Below are 19,972 nucleotides of genomic sequence, written 5' to 3'. Positions count from 1 at the left end.
CAAATATCGGGACTATCCCTATAAAATTGGGACATCTGGTCACCCAAGCCGTAGGCGGCTATTCTTTTGGGAGGGGGGTGGGGGGGAGCGGCAGGGCTGAGTCCCCAGCCTACGTGCAGGCCACTGCCTGCTGCATGTGTGTGTCAGTTCCCACTCTCCAGTGCATACTGTGTGGGAGCTTGCTGGCTCTATCCCAGCCCAGTGACGAGTGGAGGCAGGGGAGGGCTTGGAGAGCTAGCCTGCCCTACACTCTCCCTGCAGCAGCAGCACCTGTCCTGTGAGGCTGGGCCTGGCTTCCCTCTCTGGCCCATGAACTCTTGCTGTTTGGAGGAGCCTCTCACGGAGTCATGTGATGCACATGCCCATGCACAGGTGGGGCCCTTACTCTATGAGTCCAGCCTGATCCTGCTGGACATGGGCCGTTACTGGCCAAGCTGGGCTTACACGCAGTGGTGGGGTGGCAAGACAGAGACAGATTGAGGGCAGAGGGACTAAACCCCCTTCTAGCAATAGCCACTCGGCACCTATGTTTGTGATGTTTCAGTGGGAAAATATGGAAAGACCCACTGGAGAGACAAAGTCCATTTTTCTGTATTCTAGATTAGCTGAGTTTAAATGACCCCAAATGCCGTGCCGATATTTTGTTCGTGTCAGTGATGCATTGTGAAAGCAGAACGGTATTGGGGGGAAAGTGGATGGAATCCAAATCAGAGTCATGAAGAAACAAAAAAAAAGTGCCTGAAAAGAGGACAACTCAGTCTCGTTTGCTGTAAAAAAACACAAGAAATGAACCAGTTTTTATTTAAGATATTGCAAATATCCACAGTTGACAACCAAACACTTCACACATCAACACTCTTACATTGAAATCCATTGAACCTACAGTTTTACAACATTCCAAGCAAAGCAAAATTAATACCTGAAAGAAAGTACCTTGTATAACTTAAACCCTCTGAATTTCAGAATGAACTTTGCTGACCCATTAGATTTGCCATTTAAATGGAGAAAATCCACTTTTCTCACAGCAGTTCACAAGCTTTGGAATAAATAAGTCCCTCCACCCACCCATTAATAAAGATCCAAAAGCTAATGGTAGAGTATAGGTGTCTACTGTAACTCATCCATAGGTTCTCCAGAAAAACAATACTGACCTCCTGAAGGGTCCCTATGATATTTGCAGAGAAGTTGTAGAAGAAAGCTCTATTTGTTCTATCCTGAAAATAACGGAAAGCATCTAGTGTCACTTTTCCTGGCTATCTTGCTGATGTGGCCCCATTTCCTCAATTGCTGCCAAAGGACTTGAATGAAATGATCTATACCTGAGAGAGGGAGCTCAGAGGGATTAGCTGTCTATTTATTAACAGGTGGAGGTTAAAACAATTAAATATCATGGATTCCTGATGCAGTTCCCCCTCTGCTGTGTAATCAGAAGTACATTTAAGATAGCTTGAAACAGTGCTGCTACCACCTCTTTAATGCCCAATTTATGTCAGGTCCAGAACACAGCACCTTGCGTCTCCTTATGAAAAAGTGCTACTTGGGGATTTGATTGTTGGTCTGTGTCATACACCCAGGCAGCCAATCAAAGTCAATGGTCAGCAAATATGCCTCAAACAGCTTCATTACTGTATTATATTTAGTTCACTCAGAACACTGTATACTTAAATGGAACTAAACATATACTAAAGCTACAGTATACTGCTTAACTTCAAGTGGGTCTGCCTCCTTTCCCATACATTTAAAGATTGGGAATGTTTTGGGCCCATTTAATTATTTTATTTTTTGCTGCTAGCTATTATTATTAGGTATTACTACTGAAATGTCTCTGTAAAGAAAATTCTAAATTGTGTTTGACAGGAAAGTGCAATTTACAAGATAAAAGGGGAAAAAAAGATGTTGACTCCATGTTTCCTTGTTAAAATACCTCTCCATCAGAATGTTAACAATTGAATAAAAGAAGATTTCAAATGGTTTGTTCTCTATTCCATACATGACAAACCTCAGCAACCAATCAGAGGCCTGTTGTCATTCTCAGCAGCAGGGCTAATAGCTGTAGGGCTGCTATTGCAGTACCCATATGAATTTGTGTACAGAGAGAGGAGGCAGCTTATGTATGCAGTTGATTAGATGCTTGTCATCAACTTCTGGTCTGTAGTAACACAAGGCACTAGTGCAAAATACCTCTGGCCAGGTCCTCAGCTGGTATAAACTCCATCACAGTTCAGTGATCTACAAGAATTCACACTAGCTGAGCATCTGGTCCTATATTACTTAGTATCAGGACATCCTAACTGCACCCACCATGGAGTGGAGCAGTAAGAAAATAAAACTTTTTCTTTCTGTACACTGTACCCTCATTTACAATATTGTGTAATTAAGAAACTTTAAAAATATATATAGACATCAAGACACAAGATATCCCTGCATCTTGCCAGCCGATTTTTTTTATTAACTGTAACATTCTGAGCTAATATTCACAATCATAACTGGCAGAGATGTTAGAAATTTGGATGGGCTAAATTCTAACCTGCAGCCTCACACCTTGACAAGCTCAATCCCTGACAAGTTATCATAATTTTCCTCTAAAAGAGGTATCCCTTTTCCCCTGTAAGAAAACAAGGCAACATCATGGTAACCTTGCGCATGACAGATGTATAGGCTTTTTTTGTGCAGCTCCTGTCATACTGATCAGAAAATAAGGCTGCTTAGCACATCACTATAAAACAAGAAGGTACACAGTGTCGTTGGTCTGATTTTAAAAACACACAAACACACAGAAAACATAAGGTTGTGCAATTTTTTTTTCAAATCAGAAAATCACACACTTAAAAAAATAGATTTGTCTTAATCATCACCAAAAGTAAGAAAACGTACTATTTCCCAGCATGCCATCTCTATTGTAACAGGATTGCTGAGCACACAAACACACACACTGAGTTAACTCACAATATTTTCCATTTGGAGTCTCATCCTGATTCCAATGCGCAAAACTCCCATTGATTTCAGTAGGAGCAGGATTGGGCCCTTTGTTTCCGTGGTTCCCAAGTCAAAGACTAAAAAGATAATAATTTCTCCTGACTCTCTCACTTGCCTGGAGTTGAAAATATAGACCCTGCAACCAGGGGTGCTGGAACAATTTGTATAGTGGGGGTGCTGAGAGCCACTGAATCAAACTGTAAACCCTGTATATTGTAGAAACCACTTCAAGCCAGGGGGTGCAGCAGCGCCCCCTGTACTCCTAGTTTCAGCACTTATGCCTGCAACATGCTGAGAGCCCGTAGCTCAGCACATAAAGGAACAGGCTTGATTCACTGCCTTTTCTCATTAAAATTGGGTATATTTTGGTAGCTTTAATGAACTGTTGTTTACATCTAAACATCACTGCTCCTATGGAAAAATAATTATCCTGTCTTGGTGTTGCATGTAATATCTGTGTGAACATGTATAAACTGGATCCCATGTGTATAGCATACACAAATATGTATATACCCAGACAAAATCTAGTGTACAAGACTTCGTATATTTAGATTTTACGCAAAAAAGCAGTTCTCAATCATTGTGTAATTTCTAAAATGCCCAAATCACAGCGGTCTTTCCAAACTCGTTTGTGAAACACAGAAGCTTACTCAAGTCCATATGAACAAGAATAATGTAGCATGTATATTTTGTAGGTTTCTCTTTACATTTTACACATTGGGTGCCAAAAGCCATAACACCGAATTATCCAAATTGGTGGGTGGAGTGGAGAAGGGAAATAGAAAGGAAGCGTGTGTGGTACAAAAATGCCTAGAAATAATAATCCATGCAATGCCAAGAGGGATGGATGAGCTAGTGCTATTAAACCTTTTCTCTTCTTGTACAAAAATCCTAAATAGTAATAGAAACACCATGATGGGGGCTTAAAAAATAAAAATAAAAAAAAAATGGGCTAAATTCAAAAAAGGATTTAGGTGCTTAACTGCCACTTTAGGTACCTAAATCCCAGAATCAGGCAACAATAGGATTCACAAATACCATCCCAGTCCCAGCTGCCACCAAATCCTGTAGGTGCCTAAACTCACTCCGCACCTACATTTTAGCAGTAAATATTCCCTAGACACCTATGGCTCTTCCTCTGAGCATGCACACTGCAGCCCCACGCCAGACATCCAGATACTTAACCCCAGAGTGATGCATGAACCAAGGAAAGACAGGAGTTCCTCTGCCTAACTTTCCTGCAGGGCATAATCTGGTAAGCATCTTCAGAGCTTGCCTAACGGACTGGGCCCTTATACACGAGCATACACAAAATGGCTGGAGGTGAGCAAAGAGGAGGCCCTCCCTCCAATGTTTTAGCCCTGTGGTTAGGATGCTTATACCTGGGATGTGGGAACCCCCAGTTCTAGTCCCACCTTCACTTATGGGGGGGAAGAGTTTTGAACTGGGACCTACCACCTCTGAGTGCCCAAACCACTGGGCTCAATGTTATGTGGGTGGTTTTCCCCTGACCCCCCAACATCTTGGTAAAGCAGTGTAGATCACCCCAAGAGAGGGATTGCACCTGAGAATCACAAGCCAAATGAGGTACCTCCCTGCAGCCCAGACATCAACACCCATCTCACTGACAGGGGTGGGGCTTAGCACCCCCTCCCCTCTAATTTTGGCATCTCCCAATGGCTAGCATGGGCAAGGAGCTGCCTAGCCTGCTGGCTTTTGTGAATCCAATTCTGAGGCACCTATCTCCCTCCATTCACTGTACAGGGAGCCTAGGCACTGAACTTAGGCTTTGTGAATCTAGCCCAATGTCTCCATAGTAACCTGCATTACAAAACACTGTGCCAACAGGGCAAATATTGCTCTCATTTTCACACACGCATTGGCCTTAGTGGAGTTGCACAGGTGAAAATGAAGGCTATATTTGCCCCAGCAGATATAGGGAATGATTTTAACATAAGATCCCTGATTTCATGGGTGCAAATTTGCAGACATACATTTACAACAGTCACATGTTAACACTGTGATTTTTGAACACAGTCAAGCAGACAGACACATAGGACCAAATTCTCTGCCGATGTAAATGGGCAAAACTCCGCTGAAGTAACTACAGCTGTATCCATTTACAGCAGCAGAGAATTTGCCACATAAATACCATCATTTATGTCCACAAATAGTTGTGGGTACAAAAGTGTCATCACAATTTTGCACCTTAAAAATCGTAGGCTGGGTTGGGAACTTTTTAAAAAAAATCAGATCTGTAGAGTTTAGCTGGTGAAGCTTATTGATTGGATAAGCCATCACCCTTAGAAATAGGGAACAAGCTGTACATTAAAGATGTAAAATATACAAAATCGGAAACATCATATGGTCTTGATCATATTTGGACTTGTTCAAACATAGCAGTACATTTGTACAGCTGTTTAACCTTATGTTCACTGCTTTCTCATATGCAGTATTCTTTTAAACGCACGTGGTTAAGTTGCTGCTATTAGCCAATTCCCGTAACATTTCCAAATTTGCTTACCAACACCTTTAAGGCCAGTGACCCTTAGCAAAGGGGCTTCCAGTTTAACCTCATTCCAATGTGAGTTTTGTTGTGTTTATAAGACTTTCCATCAGTTCTTTCATGAATATATCAATCCATGTGATGCCCTCAAGCATTTGTAGCCTGCACACACAATTTCTGAATGTCAAATAAACTTGGCAGCTCTTTATAACATCTCTAGTGCAGATCAATCCTGTGTTTCATTTCAGAAAGCCAAATTCTTTGCAGCAGCTTGAGTGTTAGTTTTGACTTGCTTCTTAGCTGAGTAGTAATCTGTAGAATAGCAAACAAACAGAATTAGAAACTGCTGAAGTGGTGAATGATGTTTTAAAGAAATGTCAGGTAGGCTTCTCTAAGGCCCACGAGGGAACAAAACTAATACCTTTAGTATGTTCCATATAAAGCTGTGTAATACCAAACAAACAAAGGAAATGTGCTGGCTTTTATTCAGCATAGATCAAACGACTTTGGACTCTCTTATATAAGCTGAGCAATGTGACATTTTACTCTCTGACTTTTAGATCCAGTACAGTAGTGTTTTCTGGTCAGAAATAGTTGTTTTTCAGTGCTCTTTTGCCACCTTAAAAAAGATCTGCAGTTTAGAATAACATCAGAAGAATTATAATTATGCTGAACTTTACTAATAACATTCTACTTATTACATCAAATAAGAACTCTAGGAAGACTGCATATAACCTTGCAATAACACCGAATTATTATTCATTCTGTACTCAGAGAGTAAGGGCTGTAATTATGGGGAAAATACTCTGTATTCTTCATCCATAGCAAAGTGATTTAATTCCTGCTTCAAGTGCAAAACTCAACCTAACAACAGAACCATGACCTGCTTTCCATAATTTGTGGAAACACTAAGCAGTGATTTTTTTTCTAACACAGAAACAAAGACATTTTTCAGGTAGTTAACAGGACAAATTTAGCTGAAATTAAATTGAAAGTTTACTCACATTTACAGGTAGGGATCCGCATCCTCAGCTGGTGTAAACTGGCTCCATTGGCTTTAATAGAGCTATTCCAATTTACACCAGCTGAGGATCTGGCCCTCATGATGTTTTAACTTCACTTTCTCACATAACCAAAATGGCAATGTATGCAGCAAATATTCATGGAGTCCTAGCAGCTTACGATTGTATTCATTTCTACAGAGAATGCTACTGGCAGAGGACACTCCCTGGAATTCTATAGGTTTTCACAGCCAAGTTCTGCAAAGACAATCCTGCATCCAATTCCATTAAGTTCTGTTGGTTGATATATGATGAGGATAATATGTATAGTGGTGACCCAAATTAATACCACATATTGTTGGGAGTCTGAGCAGCTAATTTATGAGGGAAAAAAGGCCTGCAAATGTCACATGAAGTTCTTGGTGGGGAGTAAAGGGAGAGGAGTAACAATAATAAGTGGGATATCTGAGCTCTCATAAAGTATAATCCTCACAACTGTTAATTCTTCTAGTCATGAGACTTTATATATATACTGTCCTCCAGTTTGTACTAGGGAGGAGAGATATATTGTAGATTATACTTGGTGGGTCAAATTCATAAGTGACTTCATTGGCGTTATCCTCACTTTCATCAATGGTGGATTTTAGCAAGGGTAAAAATTTCAAAGGCATCTAAGTAATTTAGGAGCCCAAGTTCCATTTTCAAAAGGGACTTGTGCATGTAGGAGCCAAAGTCTTGATGGAAGTCAGTGGGACTAAGGCTTCTTAGGACCAGATCCTCAAATGAATTTAAGTGCCCAACTTACATTGATTTCAGTGGAAGTTAGGGACCTAATGCCTTTGAAGATCTGGGCTCTAAGTGCCTAAGGGTATGTCTATACTAGAAATGCTACAGTGGCACAGTTGCACTGCTGTAGTGAAGGGGTTCTTCCATTGCTGTAATAAATTCACCTCCTTGGGAGGCGGTAGCTAGGTCGATGGAAGAACTCTTCATTAACCTTGTGGTGATGACACCGGGGCTTAGGTCGGCTTAAATTCATCTTTCGGGGGATTAATTTTCACACCCCTGAGTGATGTAGCTAGCTCAACCTAACTTTGTAGTGTAGACCAGTCACTTTTGAAAATTTTACCCAGTATCTTGAAACCAGTAATCCAGTAGATGGACCTAACCTCACTCCATGTGTAGACACAGCTGAGTCAGCAGAAAAGTTCTTCCATCAACCTAGCTACTGCCACTCAAGGGAGGTGGCTTAAACCTTTCCATCCCTGTAGAAAGCATCTACACTATGGCATTCCTGTGGCATAACTGCAGTGCTGCTGTAGCACCCGTAGTGTAGGCATGACCAAAGTCAAGTCCACAGTGCTCTGAAAACAAAAGGATGAGAGCTGGCATGTGAAAGTGGGAGGCTGATGCTGCATGGAAAATGTCTTTCCTTCCCTTGGCTCCTTCTCTAGCTCTGGCCGCTGATGCATCTTGAAATCCGGCTTACAAAAAAGACAGCTCACTTCAGTTCCTGGAAAAGGCCAGAATAAAGCCTAGCTGTATTGTAAATCTGCAGCTGTGAAGCCCTCTCATGGAATCAGAACAGAGGCTGGATCTGATGGTATGCATGTGTCAAAGGAGCTGGGAATATGGCAAAACTGCATTTTTACTGGTTAATTAACTCTCCCTGCCCAAGGAGTCAGATACAGTGAGAAAGCTTCAGCTCCTCCCATTCTGGTGGGTCCGGTGTCCACAGAACCCATGTTGGTTTTGAAGACTTTGATATTTATTTAACCAGACCACTGCTGTCTTTTATAGCATAAATTAAATGCACCATTGCAGGACCTTAATGCAAAGCATTACTGAGTTCTGCTTGACTAAATGAGATAGCAGATACCTGTGTTCAAAACCCGTCTAAAGTTTAGTACATGCTCTCTGGGATTACAGAGGTTGGGAGTGTGGCACAGAGAGTGGTTTTGGCCCCTGGGGGTAGGCATCACTCTAGATGACTAATCCAGCTGTCATACTGATTAGTTGCGTCTTGTTCCAGAGGGAGCAGAGTACAGATCTTCAGATCTTGATGGGAGATTTTGATGTACTGTGGAGGCGGTGATATGGAGGATAAATGGGTGTTTATGAGAGAAAGAGAGAGAGAGAGAGAAATGGAACAAGCTCAAAGCCCCACCAAAATAGGCAGAATATACTGATAGATCAGTTTCATTGCATCCAGAATTCTTGGGGGACCAATTTCTAAACAACAAGTTTTCCCTTGTAAAAACAAATATGGGAAAGTGTTAAGCTGTGCAACTTGCTGTTTTGGTTTCCACATCCCCTGTTGAAATGTTTGTTTACCAGGGCAAACAGAATGGAAGAAAATATCCCTTGGAAATATTTGCATAATTTGCTCTTACACTGCTAGACAGAGATTTGCAACTGAATGGTGATACCCTCCAACACACTGAAGCCTGAATCATGCCCGTGTACTCCTACAGTTATATTATACTGTTAATTAGTTAATGCCTGCAAAGTGTTTTGGAGGTGAAAAGTGCATTAAGTATCTCTGTCCTGTGCTCTAGTGTAGGATTGTCCTCTCATCACTAAGATATAGTCCATTCTTGAACCTCTCTAATGATGGTGACTCATAGATTCCAAGGCCAGAAGGGACCACTGTAATCATCTAATCTGACTATTGAACTTCCCCCAAATAATCCATAGAGCATATTTTTTTTAGAAAAAACGTCCAACCTTGATTTAAAAATTGCAAATGATGGAGACTACACCACAGCCCTTGGTAAGTAGTTCCAATGGTTAATTAATCTCACTGTCAAAAAATGTACACCTTATTTCCAATCCGAATTTGCGTAGCTTCAACATCCAGCTATTGTATCATGTTAGATTTGTCTGTGCTAGATTGAAGATCCCATTATCAGAATTTGTTCCCCAAGTAGGTACTTTTAGACTGTAATCAAGTCATCCCTTAACCTTCTCTTTGTTAAGCTAAATAGGTTTTGTTCCTCGAGTCTATCACTACAAGGCATGTTTTCTAATACTTTAATCAACCTTGTGGCTGTTCTCTGAACCCTCTTCAATTTATCAACATCCTTTTTGAATTGTGGACACAACTGGATGCAGTATTCCAGCAACGGTCACACCAGTGCCAAATAGAGAGGTAAAATAAGCTCTGTATTGCTACTCGAGATTCCTCTGTTTATGGATCCAAGCATCACATTAGCCCTGCTGTCATGTTCAGCTAAATATTTACCATGACCCTAAATCTTTTTCAGAGTCGCTGTTTCCCAGGATACAGTTCCCCACCCTGTAAATATGGCCTATATTCTTTGTTCCTAGACATACACATTTACATTTGGCTGTATTAAAACACATATTGTTTGCTTGCACCCCGCTTATGCCATAGCCTCTCCTGGCAAATTAGTCTGTTGTCTGATCTGCATCACTATTCAAAAGAAGTTTCCTAATGTCTTAGTTTAATTATCCTTTTTGACAATTTCAGGCTGGTACTTCTCATTAGGCTCCCCCTCTCCATATAGGCTAGAAAGAATCCTGTTGTTCAGGAGTCCAGGACAACCAAAATCCCTGTGTGGATAAATGAAATATAATCAGGATAAGATATTCAAAATTGCTCAGCACTCACAATTAGGGCAGATTTTTAAAAGAGCTCAGCTGCCATTTATCTATAAACATAAGTGGCGAGATTTTCAGCATGCTGCGTAGCATGCTGGGTGCTGAGCACTTTTTAACAACCTGGCGATAAGTGTCACACTAGAAGTGGCTGGGTGCTGAGTACTTTTGAAAATTTTGCCCTGGTGTCGGTGCCAAAGGCTATGACTACACTGCGGCTGGGAGGTGCGATTCTCAGCGCAGGCAGAGAGATTTGCACTAGATCTGCTCAAGCTAACATGCTGAAAATAGTAGTGTTGACGTTGTGGCATGGCTGGTGGCTTGGGTTAGCTGCCCAAGCTCAGACACAGAGAGTTGAGTGGTCTTGCACTTGGGTGGATAACCCAAGCCACTGCCATGCAAAAACGTCCTCATTGCTATTTAGGAGTCTAGCTTGATCCCAGTGTAGAAATATACCCTAAATGTGATCTGAGCTCCTTTGAAAATCTGTGTCTAGTTACGGGTGCTGAGCACTTCAAAAGCTGGCCCTTTCTGCCTTCCTGCCTGGTTTAAGACTGGCCCGCTCTTACAATTCCTGGATGCATTCACTCAGTATCCTATCCAAACTGAAGTTAGCATGAAAACTGGCAACCTTCTCTGGTTCCTGTTCCTCCTCCCCTGGTTCTGCTTGGCCCACTGTGTCTCAGACAACACTTTGGGAAGAGCACACATGGCTAACTATGCAGCTCTGTGAAAAGAATTGGGGAAAGTCATACTGTCTTGCTGGACAATCCAACTTGAGATCTAGGCTGCCCTTGGACAAGTCATATTAACTATTCTTCATCGCCCCCCTCCCTCTAGTTGCCTAGTCTCTCCCACCTATACTAAGGCCACGTCTGCTGTGCCATTCTAGCACCACAGTGTAGATGCTTCCTTCACAGATAGAAGAGGGGTTTTCCATCAGTGTAGTTAATCCACCTTTCTGAGAGATGGTAGTTCGGTTGATGGAACAATTGATCTGACCATGTTTACTCCGGGGCTTAGCTCGACCTAATTATGGCGTTCAGGATGCAAACGTTTACACAGCCCTGAGCACTGTAGCTAGGTCAATCTAATTTTTTAATGTAGACCAGGCCTAAGTTTGACAGAGCAACCATACCCTTATTTGGCTTGATTTTCAGACTTCTGAGCATTCACAAATCCCACAGATGCCCGTGGGAGCTGCAGGTGCACAGCCCTTTTGAAAATCAGCCTAATTGTCTCATATGTAAACTGCACATGATAAGATCCCTTAATCTGTCTGCACCAGGAATGCCATGTGATTTATTTGAAGTGTTTTTTGTATAAGACAAGGCTAGTTACAGGCCTATCAGGATTAAATTCCTGTGAAGCTCTCAGAGCTAGTTCTGACCCACTGAACAGCATAGAGTACAAATCTCACACACCTGTCAAGGATGTCTGTCTTCGTTTCTTCCCTGCTTGGCTCTTCTTGCCTGACATTTTCTTGGCAACTTTGGGGTTCTCAGTCAGTGTCACTGTGGCAAAGTGGTGAGTCTTGACCTCCTTGACTATACCCTGGTTCAAGGGCTTCAAAGGCTTGCGAGCCTCACTCACCACACAACTGTGGTAAAAGGCCGGGACATCGTGGCTCTGTAGTTCTTCCCACTGCAGGAGCCCCTCAGCTGGCATGTCTCGTAAGAAGTCAAAGTTCCACTTCTGCTGGGCTCCCTCCATGCTGCTGCGCAGCATGTGCTGGAAGTCCTGCTGCAGCTGCTCATGGTCCACAGGGCCGAAGAGGTTCCTTCGTACACGGTTTGCCTTCAATGGTCTCCACTCCATTTGCTCTCCAACCCGCCGCTCACCAACGAGCGTACAGAGCAACGATTCCCTGCCAGAGATAGAAAAATCATCAGACACATCAGGCATCATATGCTGTATGGGGGATGTAGCAAGTGTTAGGGTGTTTCTGATCCTCTTACAGGAAATGTTGGGAAACTGTTTGGGGAAACTTCTGCCAATCTCCAGTCTTCATGGAAAACTCTCATTGACTTCAGTGGACTATGTTGACTGGAGCCTCAGCCAATGTTGTATTTGCTGTGGAAGGGGAGGAGGGTTTCTCCCTCTCTTTTTTGTGGGGGGCTTCATGTAGAACTAGTGAGGGGGTTGGCTTGTTCATCATGGAGACTGAGGCTTTGTCTTCACTGCTAAAAAAGCTGCATTTTTTACTTGAGGGTAACTAACAACTGTGAGCTATCCTGAGGTAAAGACGGTGAAAACCAGGCGCTTTAGTTTTAAACTCACCAAGGTCGGCCCTATACACCTCCCTGGGGTTGACCTCACCAGTTTACTGCATGGTAAAACTAAAGTATCTTGTCTTCACTGTGTTTCTACCTCAGTATAGTTCAAGTGTGTTACTTACTCTGAGGTAAAAGCACAGCTTTACTAGCAGTAAACACTATGTCCCTGAGGAACAATGGAAAGTTGACCCCAAGCTTCTGGGGGCAGGGACTGTCTTTTTGTTCTGTGTTTGTACACCTAACACCATGGGATCCTGGCCCATGACTGGGGCTGCTAGGTAATAGTAATAATAATACATAACAACAGAGTGGACAACAATACAGAGGGAGAACAGAAGACACGCTGGAGAGGATGGGATAAAAACATCCCAATATAAGTAGAGGGGATAAAAAAAAGAAAGCTTAGGATGGGGAGAAGTGACAAAGCCAGTGATTTCATTTTAACGGGGATACTGTTCTGATTCACTCTTTGCGTTAGCCAAACTGTTAGCTGAAAGAAACTCAAAAATATAACCCTTTTCCTGAAATTTTTTGTTCTCCCTTCTAGAATAAAGTGGGGAGAGGGAAAGGCTGTTTTCCATCTACAGATAAAAATAAAAGCAAAACACCGTCTTTGTCTCTCTAAGGGCAAATCCTATCTCAGTGTTGGTGAGTGCGGAGGGCTCGCCACACAGCAGTTCCTACTGTGCAGGAGACGAGGGATATGATTTGTGGAAGCTGCTCAGGGGCATGCATCCCCTGCATTATGGTCATCTACTCTGACCTCTTGCATTACACAGGGCATAGAACCTCACCCAGTAATTCCTGTATCAAATCCATAACTTCTGGTTAAGCCTAGAGCGTACCTTTTAGAAAGATATCCAATTTTTTTCTCTACATGGATCATTGTTCTGCCATGGAGATGGAGGCAGAGGCAGCACAGAGGCTAATGCGGCCTTAGGGATGCCTTAGCGTCCAGCCACGGAGTGGATCTGGCTGCTGCCGCTCTGAAATCTGGAGGATATACAGAGTAGGACACAGAGAGGGTAAGTGATTTGTCCAAAGCTGGGCACACAATCAGTGCAGAGCCAGAGGACAAAATAGTTCCAGACTCCCACCTCCTCAGTCCACTACTAGCCCCTGGTGCCTCTGTATGTGAAAATATCTAGTATAGAAACAAAATATTATTGTCTCTAAAAATTATGGTTTTCATTTATTTTTTCTTTTGTGAGCTATCACTGAGCCCTCAGAAGCAGCTGCAAATACAGCAACAAAAATAAACCTCTGGGTGGTGTCCAAAATCTCAAAAGGCAATTTCACTTTCCCTAGCAGTGCTGGTTGTCACTATAGCTAATAATCATCACACTGCTGCTCTGTCCCTTTTCTGTCTGGTGCCAAACTTCCAGCCGTTTAAACTAAGTTTACTCAAAGGTGATCTATCAACATTAGGAAAAGACAGGTAGTGAGTGCACTGCAGGAAATAATCTTTTGCATTAGAAACTTTTCTCATCTGAACTGTAAATTGGCTTTGTGCTATATTTCGCAAAGACAAAATATGGCATTTCTCAAACATTTTTGACCTTTGGTAATAGCATTTTTGAATCTCTTAAATAACATTAATTAGAGAAGACTCTGTCTCGCCCATGTCTATGATTATAGGAACAAAGGAGTAGCTCTACCACATGGGAGTAGCGGTCTAGTCAGCCCAATATCCTATCTCTGAGCTGTAATTTCAGGTCGGGTAGATGTACGTGTGCTAGCTTTGATGGAGCTAGCATGCTAAAAATAACAGTGTAGCCATGGTGGTATGGGCGACAAGAGGGTCTAAGTGCCTGAATGCATACTTAGGATCTCGGACAAGATTGTAATTGGAGCGGCTGCAGTGTAGACAGACCCTGGGAGTGCCACAGCACGAGCCTTGGGAGCCTGCGCCTGCAGACCCAGGCTCTGAGACTTGCTGCTGTGGGCTGTGTAGTCTTACCCAGAGCAGCCGACACCAGCTGCTTCAGAAGAAGTGGGTAATTCTAGAACAACCTTTCCCTAGGGAAAGTTTCTTCCTACTGCCTTCATTCATACCTTGAATCAAGAGGGGTCATACCTTTGCCAAACTTGTGGCATTTTTGATTGCTGTAGATGTTTTCATTGTTCATATAAATATCTAGAGTGGAATCCTGGCCCTATTGAAGTCAATGGGAACTTTATCATTGATTTGAATAGAACTAGGATTTCACCCCTAATGTTTCTCTAGAAATCTGCTAAGCCTTGGATGTGAGAGGTGCGTTGTGGCAATGAGTTCCACATGTTAATTCTGCATGTAAAACTCTGTGTGTTACAAACCTGCAAAAACAAAATAAATCTGAGATACCTTTTACATACAACATATTTAGCACCTTGATCTTTGTGGTCAGTACGCTTCAGTCTCTCGTGACCACTGATTTTTGTGAGTTGCAGTAACAACCGGTGGACCTGTCCTCTCATCACTGGAAGTTTTTCAATCAAGTGTGGATGTTTGTCTAAAAGTTATGTTCAAGTTCAGCCAGGAATTAATGCGGGGAAGTCCAATTGCCGTGTTATACTGAATGTTGGACTAGATAAACACAGTGGTCCCTTCTGATCTTAAAAATCTATGAATCTACCCTCATTCACGCATTGTCTTTACTCACACAAGTAGCTCCGTTGATGTCAGCCTGAATAAGTAAGTGTTGAAGAACAAGGCTCTGCATTAGTGGTGGCCATTTGTAACTTCCCTCTGGTTATATATCAACTAGAATGGGTCAACATTTAATTCATATTTCCATTAACATTCTTCTTTTTGCCTCGAAATTTTGATGGAACATTTTGTCAAAATTTTGAATTTCAAAATAGTTCAACCAGCTCTTATCAATAGTCAAAACACTGAAATAAATTTTTGGGGGAAAAAAGTTTGGATGGAATATTAAATTCTCATCGTTACAGAGAACTGTTCCCTCAGTATAATAATGGTGTGTGTGTGTTTCATTTAAAATTCTAGTTGGAAAGTCCAATTTTTTCAGATACGCAACATGCCTATTAGGTAATGTGGTCTACTGCACAGAACACTGAATTGGACCTCAAGAGTCTTGGGTTCTAGTTCTGACTTTGCTGTGTCTCAGTTTCCCCATCTGTAAAATGGGATAAATATACTAACCTCTTTTGAAAAAGCCTTTGAGAACGGATGATGAAAAGTGCTCTATAAAAGCTACGTAAATCATTATTATTACAGTGGGTGGCTGCCTCTTTTTACCTTTTCCGGAGGAATACAAAGGCATAACCACCTTCACTAATTTCAAATTACTCTGACCTCTTCTCCTTTCTCCCTAGTTTTTGCCTAGTGCCTGCCATGCCTCCTCAGCAAAGGCACGTGCACCACAGTCCGTCCTTGAATGGCTCACCCCTTGCACAGATTCAGGACAGCAGGGAGAGGGCTGGGTGTGAGTTATTTTCCATATCCTCAGACACTAGGTAAGGGAACGGCTGACTTCTCCAAGAACAGCTGAACGGATCTCCCACAGCCGCCAGTGCTGGGGAATGAACGAGTCATGTATTCTGGGCAAGCGTTTCCAGTTGCAATCGCTCTGCTGTTCACATGGTTCCCATCAACAGAGGCATCAGGTTCCCCCAGCACCCCTTGAGCTGCGGCCCCCGGGGACCCTTTACTTTTGTGTCAAAGGAATGAGACACTGTCCCTGTTCCTTGCCTACACTTTCTCAGGGAGGAGCACTTGATACGACCCTGTGTGGCTGCAGAATGTAAGGGAAATCTATGGGAAATCTTAGGCAGACTTTACGGGAAATGTAACCTACATCCTTGCTACTAGTCAGCCCCCTTAGAAGGAAGAGAATCATAGGGATGGATCTGGATTTTTGTAGCACCCTCTTCCAGCTCACCTGCCCACCCAGGGGAAAGTCCATAGCTAGAGGGAACCAAATGTAATATCCTGTTGGACTTTTGACTCCTTGCACACAGACAAGTACAAATACGCACCTGATTGCACACAAATATATTCTATATTTGCTCTGGGAAGTAAAAAAGGCAATTAACTTTCCTGCCTTTGTTAAGCTAACAAGCCATATCTTTCTCTCCTACCTACAGACTTTACATGGGGCGATTAAGGAGAAGACAAATGATAAGGACAAATATAAATGATAAGGAGTCTGGTCAGCAACTTTGCAAAGACTCCCGCCCCCCCCACGAGTTAGCACTGGGGAATAGGAGCGCCTTGGGTGTACTGGTATTTCGCCAGACCCTTCGATACACCTGCGATTCGGAGTGAAAAATAAAACCAATTCCCCACCAAATGCTACCGGGGAAGATACAATGCGACTGTAACTAGTTACAGTCGCTACCACTGCTACGATTACTGTCGGTGCTACATTTCTACATTTTGTGAAGTAATTGTAAAAGAAAAACAACAACAACACAGCAGAAAAAAAACCCAGCCCCGCCCGCCCCAAAACAAATAAAACACTTACTAAATTATAACCACAATCGGAACAATAAACCCCGAGGTTGCTTCTCCCCCACTAAAAAGCAAACCAACCGTGTTTGCTTCGCTGCATGCTCGCTGGGAATGCCCCGAACACCTGAATGAAAGCTCTGACGCGGGATTCTCAAACAGTCTGGGATCCGTGTCGAAACGCGCCACTTTTGCCCGGGAGGCTGCAGGGGTGTGGGGGGATATTCCCAGGACATCAAGCCTAGAACATCATCGGGCGCGCCCGATTTGTAAACAAATCGCAAATGTACTTTGATTCTTTCCGTTAGACTTCAGTTACCCCCCGCAAACATCAATCAGCCTGGGCACATTAAGAGGTAACGCATATTTACACGGGAAAGACACTCCTAGTAGCAAAGGAGGGCGGGAGGGAACGGGACCGGTGGCAGGAGGGAATAATAATAATCAATTAATTAGGGGGACAGATCCTGATCTCAGTTACTCCAGGGTCATTCCACGAGGGAATTCCACTCTAGTCCGTGGCGATCCTCTGGAGTGACACCTCACACGAGCGATCAGCACGTGGTTCCGCATTAAGTCTAGCTGCAAAGCAATCCGTCCAATCTCGTTCTGGGCAGCGCGGTTACACACTTATTCACCCCACTTTACTGCTCCCACAGCGGGGCGGAAGGGTCGGACCCGGGAGAGGACTGCCTGCTGACGAGGGGTTAGTTTGGGGTTTTGATTCAGGTGTGTTTGTGTTTCCTTAAGGGGCAAAAACTGAAAAGAGGGTAGGATTTTCCCCTGGGAAGATTCAAATTTTCCACGTGAGGCCAGATTTGAGCGTCCATTTCCCTCCGCCTCCTCCTCCATCCAGGCCCTATGGTTGCCTTAGACTTCACTCCAGCGACATCTCCAGCCCCAGGCAGTGTAACAGACCGCCCATCCCTTCATAGTCCCCGCCACCAGCACACACACGCACGCCGGAAAGGCTTTAAACAGCGTAAGATAGAGCGGAGAGAAAATCAGGTCAATCATGAACAGGAACCAGATGCTCCAAGTGTCATTCAACAAGTGACACTAGGGTCTGTATGTGCGTCTCCCAAGTTTAGTTAAGCAGGGTCCTTTCCCCAGTCCTGGGAATTGGAATTTGGACTCAGGCTGAGACTGAAATAATCAGAGGATGCAGTCAGTGCTGTATGGGGAATAATTATTATTAGCAGCAGAAATTATTAATCTGCTCAACAAGGGAACCCTGGGGCTATACGCACGGTAACAGCAGTTCTCTGGTTATTAACTTCTATAAACCTTTTGCGTTAGTCAATTTCAAAGAGACGATCACTCACATGTAGGGGCTCTCGCTGCTTGTCACGTTTGTCTCTCCCACAAGGGATTGCTCGCTTTCCCCGCACGGATCTGGGGCGCAGCTGCCCCGATGTGGAGAATGATGGCACTTGTCACTTCCAGACTTCTCAGAAGAGTCTTGCTGACATCCAGACGTTTGGTTCCCCCTCCCTCACCACCTATCAAAGGCTCCCCAGCAACAGGGAATGACTGAGAGGAGATTTATCCTGCTGCTGTGTGCCGATGGCTGCAGAATGGACAGATTCCGTCGTGTACTGCTGCTCGCTTCTTCATAGTGTTTCTCCCCTCCACCTCCCCCCGCCCTCCCTGCCTCATGTGCAGTTTGTAAAGCTGTTGCTCTTCGGCTGATTAACTTTCACATTCCGGGCTGCTTTCCAGTCGCTCGCTGCACTGGCACGTGGCTCTGCAACGTGACTGCTTCCCCCAAGAGCTGGTGGTTGCCAAATAGGCCAAACCTAAGCCAAACACTTGCAGTCAGCGAGGACACTGCTGCGGAGGGAAAAGAGGAGGAGGAAGCGGAACATCAGTCCAGGAGGTGGAGAAAAAAATAATCCCAGAGAGTGACTCAGGATGGGACAGTTTTTCGCTGGGTTGTTTTTGATGCCAACTACCTTTTGCGAAACACCATCAAGTTGAAATCGAGTCAATTACAATTAAATAAATTGTTTCAGCCACCAATCCTGCCGCTCACCCTCTTTGCTTAGGTAGAAGAAGGGGGAGGGGGGGGCATCACAATCACATTTTCCTTGTTTTTTTTAAATGTTTTTTTTTCTCACTGATTGCTTATGAAAGATTCATACAAACAACAGAGTCTGCAGAGGAGCAAGGGAAAGTGACAGTATTCAAAGAGCTTTGAAATTCACAAACTGAAAAAAGATGCATTCTTTTTTCTCTCTAAATTTTCAAGTATAATAACCTTAGGAATTATTTGTCACAACAGGAGGTAAAGAATTTCAGATAAAAATGTGATTTTTTTAAAAAAAAGTTGTAATCATTTTCAAAGGGATAATCCCAGTTTTTTTCCACTGAGATTTTACCATATTTTCATGTTTCCCCACTTAAAAAAAATCTGTCTACCCCAATTCATTTAAATACATATAGCTCTAGTTAATAGTAACAACACCATTGGATTGTCCAAAGTGTGCCAGGTGCTTTACTGACAAATATGAACATAACATCCATACCCCAAAGAGCTATTTTGCCCTCTAAATGTCCATTTTGGCATCTGTGTTTATTGATGGCATTTTTGGTGCCTATGCTTTGGTGTCTATGTTGATGACACTTATCGAGGAGAGATTGGAAAACCTGCATTTATTTTTTTTAAAAAGGGAGAAAAATCTGAGTTTGAGAAAACTGATAAATAATGAATAGATCTTTTATAATCACAATGAAATGTAACTATATATTTATATATAATCATAATCAGCAATATAGTACCCTGTGTTTTAATAACAGCACTTAGATAGAACTATTTCTCTTCAAAGTGCTTTACAAATATTAACCTCCCAATGTCCCTGAGAAGTAGGTAGGTAGGTAAATATTATCCTCATTTTACAGATCAGGCTATTTATCGGGGTCAAAGTGTTAAGTGGCTTGCCTCACATCAACAAGGAACTTGGTGTTCACCGAAGAATTACAGCCCTGGAGTTCCTGGCACTCACTGGTCAGACAAAAATCTGCTACTTTTTGTTTTCTGCTTCTCATGAATCTTTAGCTTGGTGTTCAAGAGTTGGGAAAGTGGGAAGAATCTCAGAGCACCAGAAGCTTCCTTTTGTTTATTCTCAGGCAAGGCAGG

At 43.0% G+C, this 19,972-nt stretch overlaps 1 protein-coding gene across 2 annotated transcripts; it reads right to left on the bottom strand.

Moving 5' to 3' along the window:
* Window positions 1–763: 763 nt before the first annotated feature.
* On the bottom strand, window positions 764–18,462 carry LOC120406125 (cyclin-dependent kinase inhibitor 1-like). Of its 2 annotated transcripts, none has more exons than XM_039540467.1 (3): window positions 18,159–18,462; window positions 11,529–11,971; window positions 764–5,794 (listed from the first exon to the last, which is right to left on the bottom strand). In XM_039540467.1, coding segments are annotated over exons 1-3 (513 nt in total). In that variant the 5' UTR covers window positions 18,161–18,462; the 3' UTR covers window positions 764–5,726. The 2 variants fall into 2 exon arrangements, with proteins under 2 accessions (XP_039396401.1, XP_039396392.1); XM_039540458.1 differs by lacking the exon at window positions 18,159–18,462 and adding an exon at window positions 16,918–17,082.
* Between the last annotated feature and the right edge of the window lie 1,510 nt (window positions 18,463–19,972).

The sequence above is a fragment of the Mauremys reevesii genome, linkage group 1, assembly GCF_016161935.1.
Source record: "Mauremys reevesii isolate NIE-2019 linkage group 1, ASM1616193v1, whole genome shotgun sequence".
Lineage (NCBI taxonomy): Eukaryota > Metazoa > Chordata > Testudines > Geoemydidae > Mauremys > Mauremys reevesii.
The sequence above is the reverse complement of the archived record's forward strand: the minus strand, read 5'-3'. Positions and strand labels throughout refer to the sequence as shown.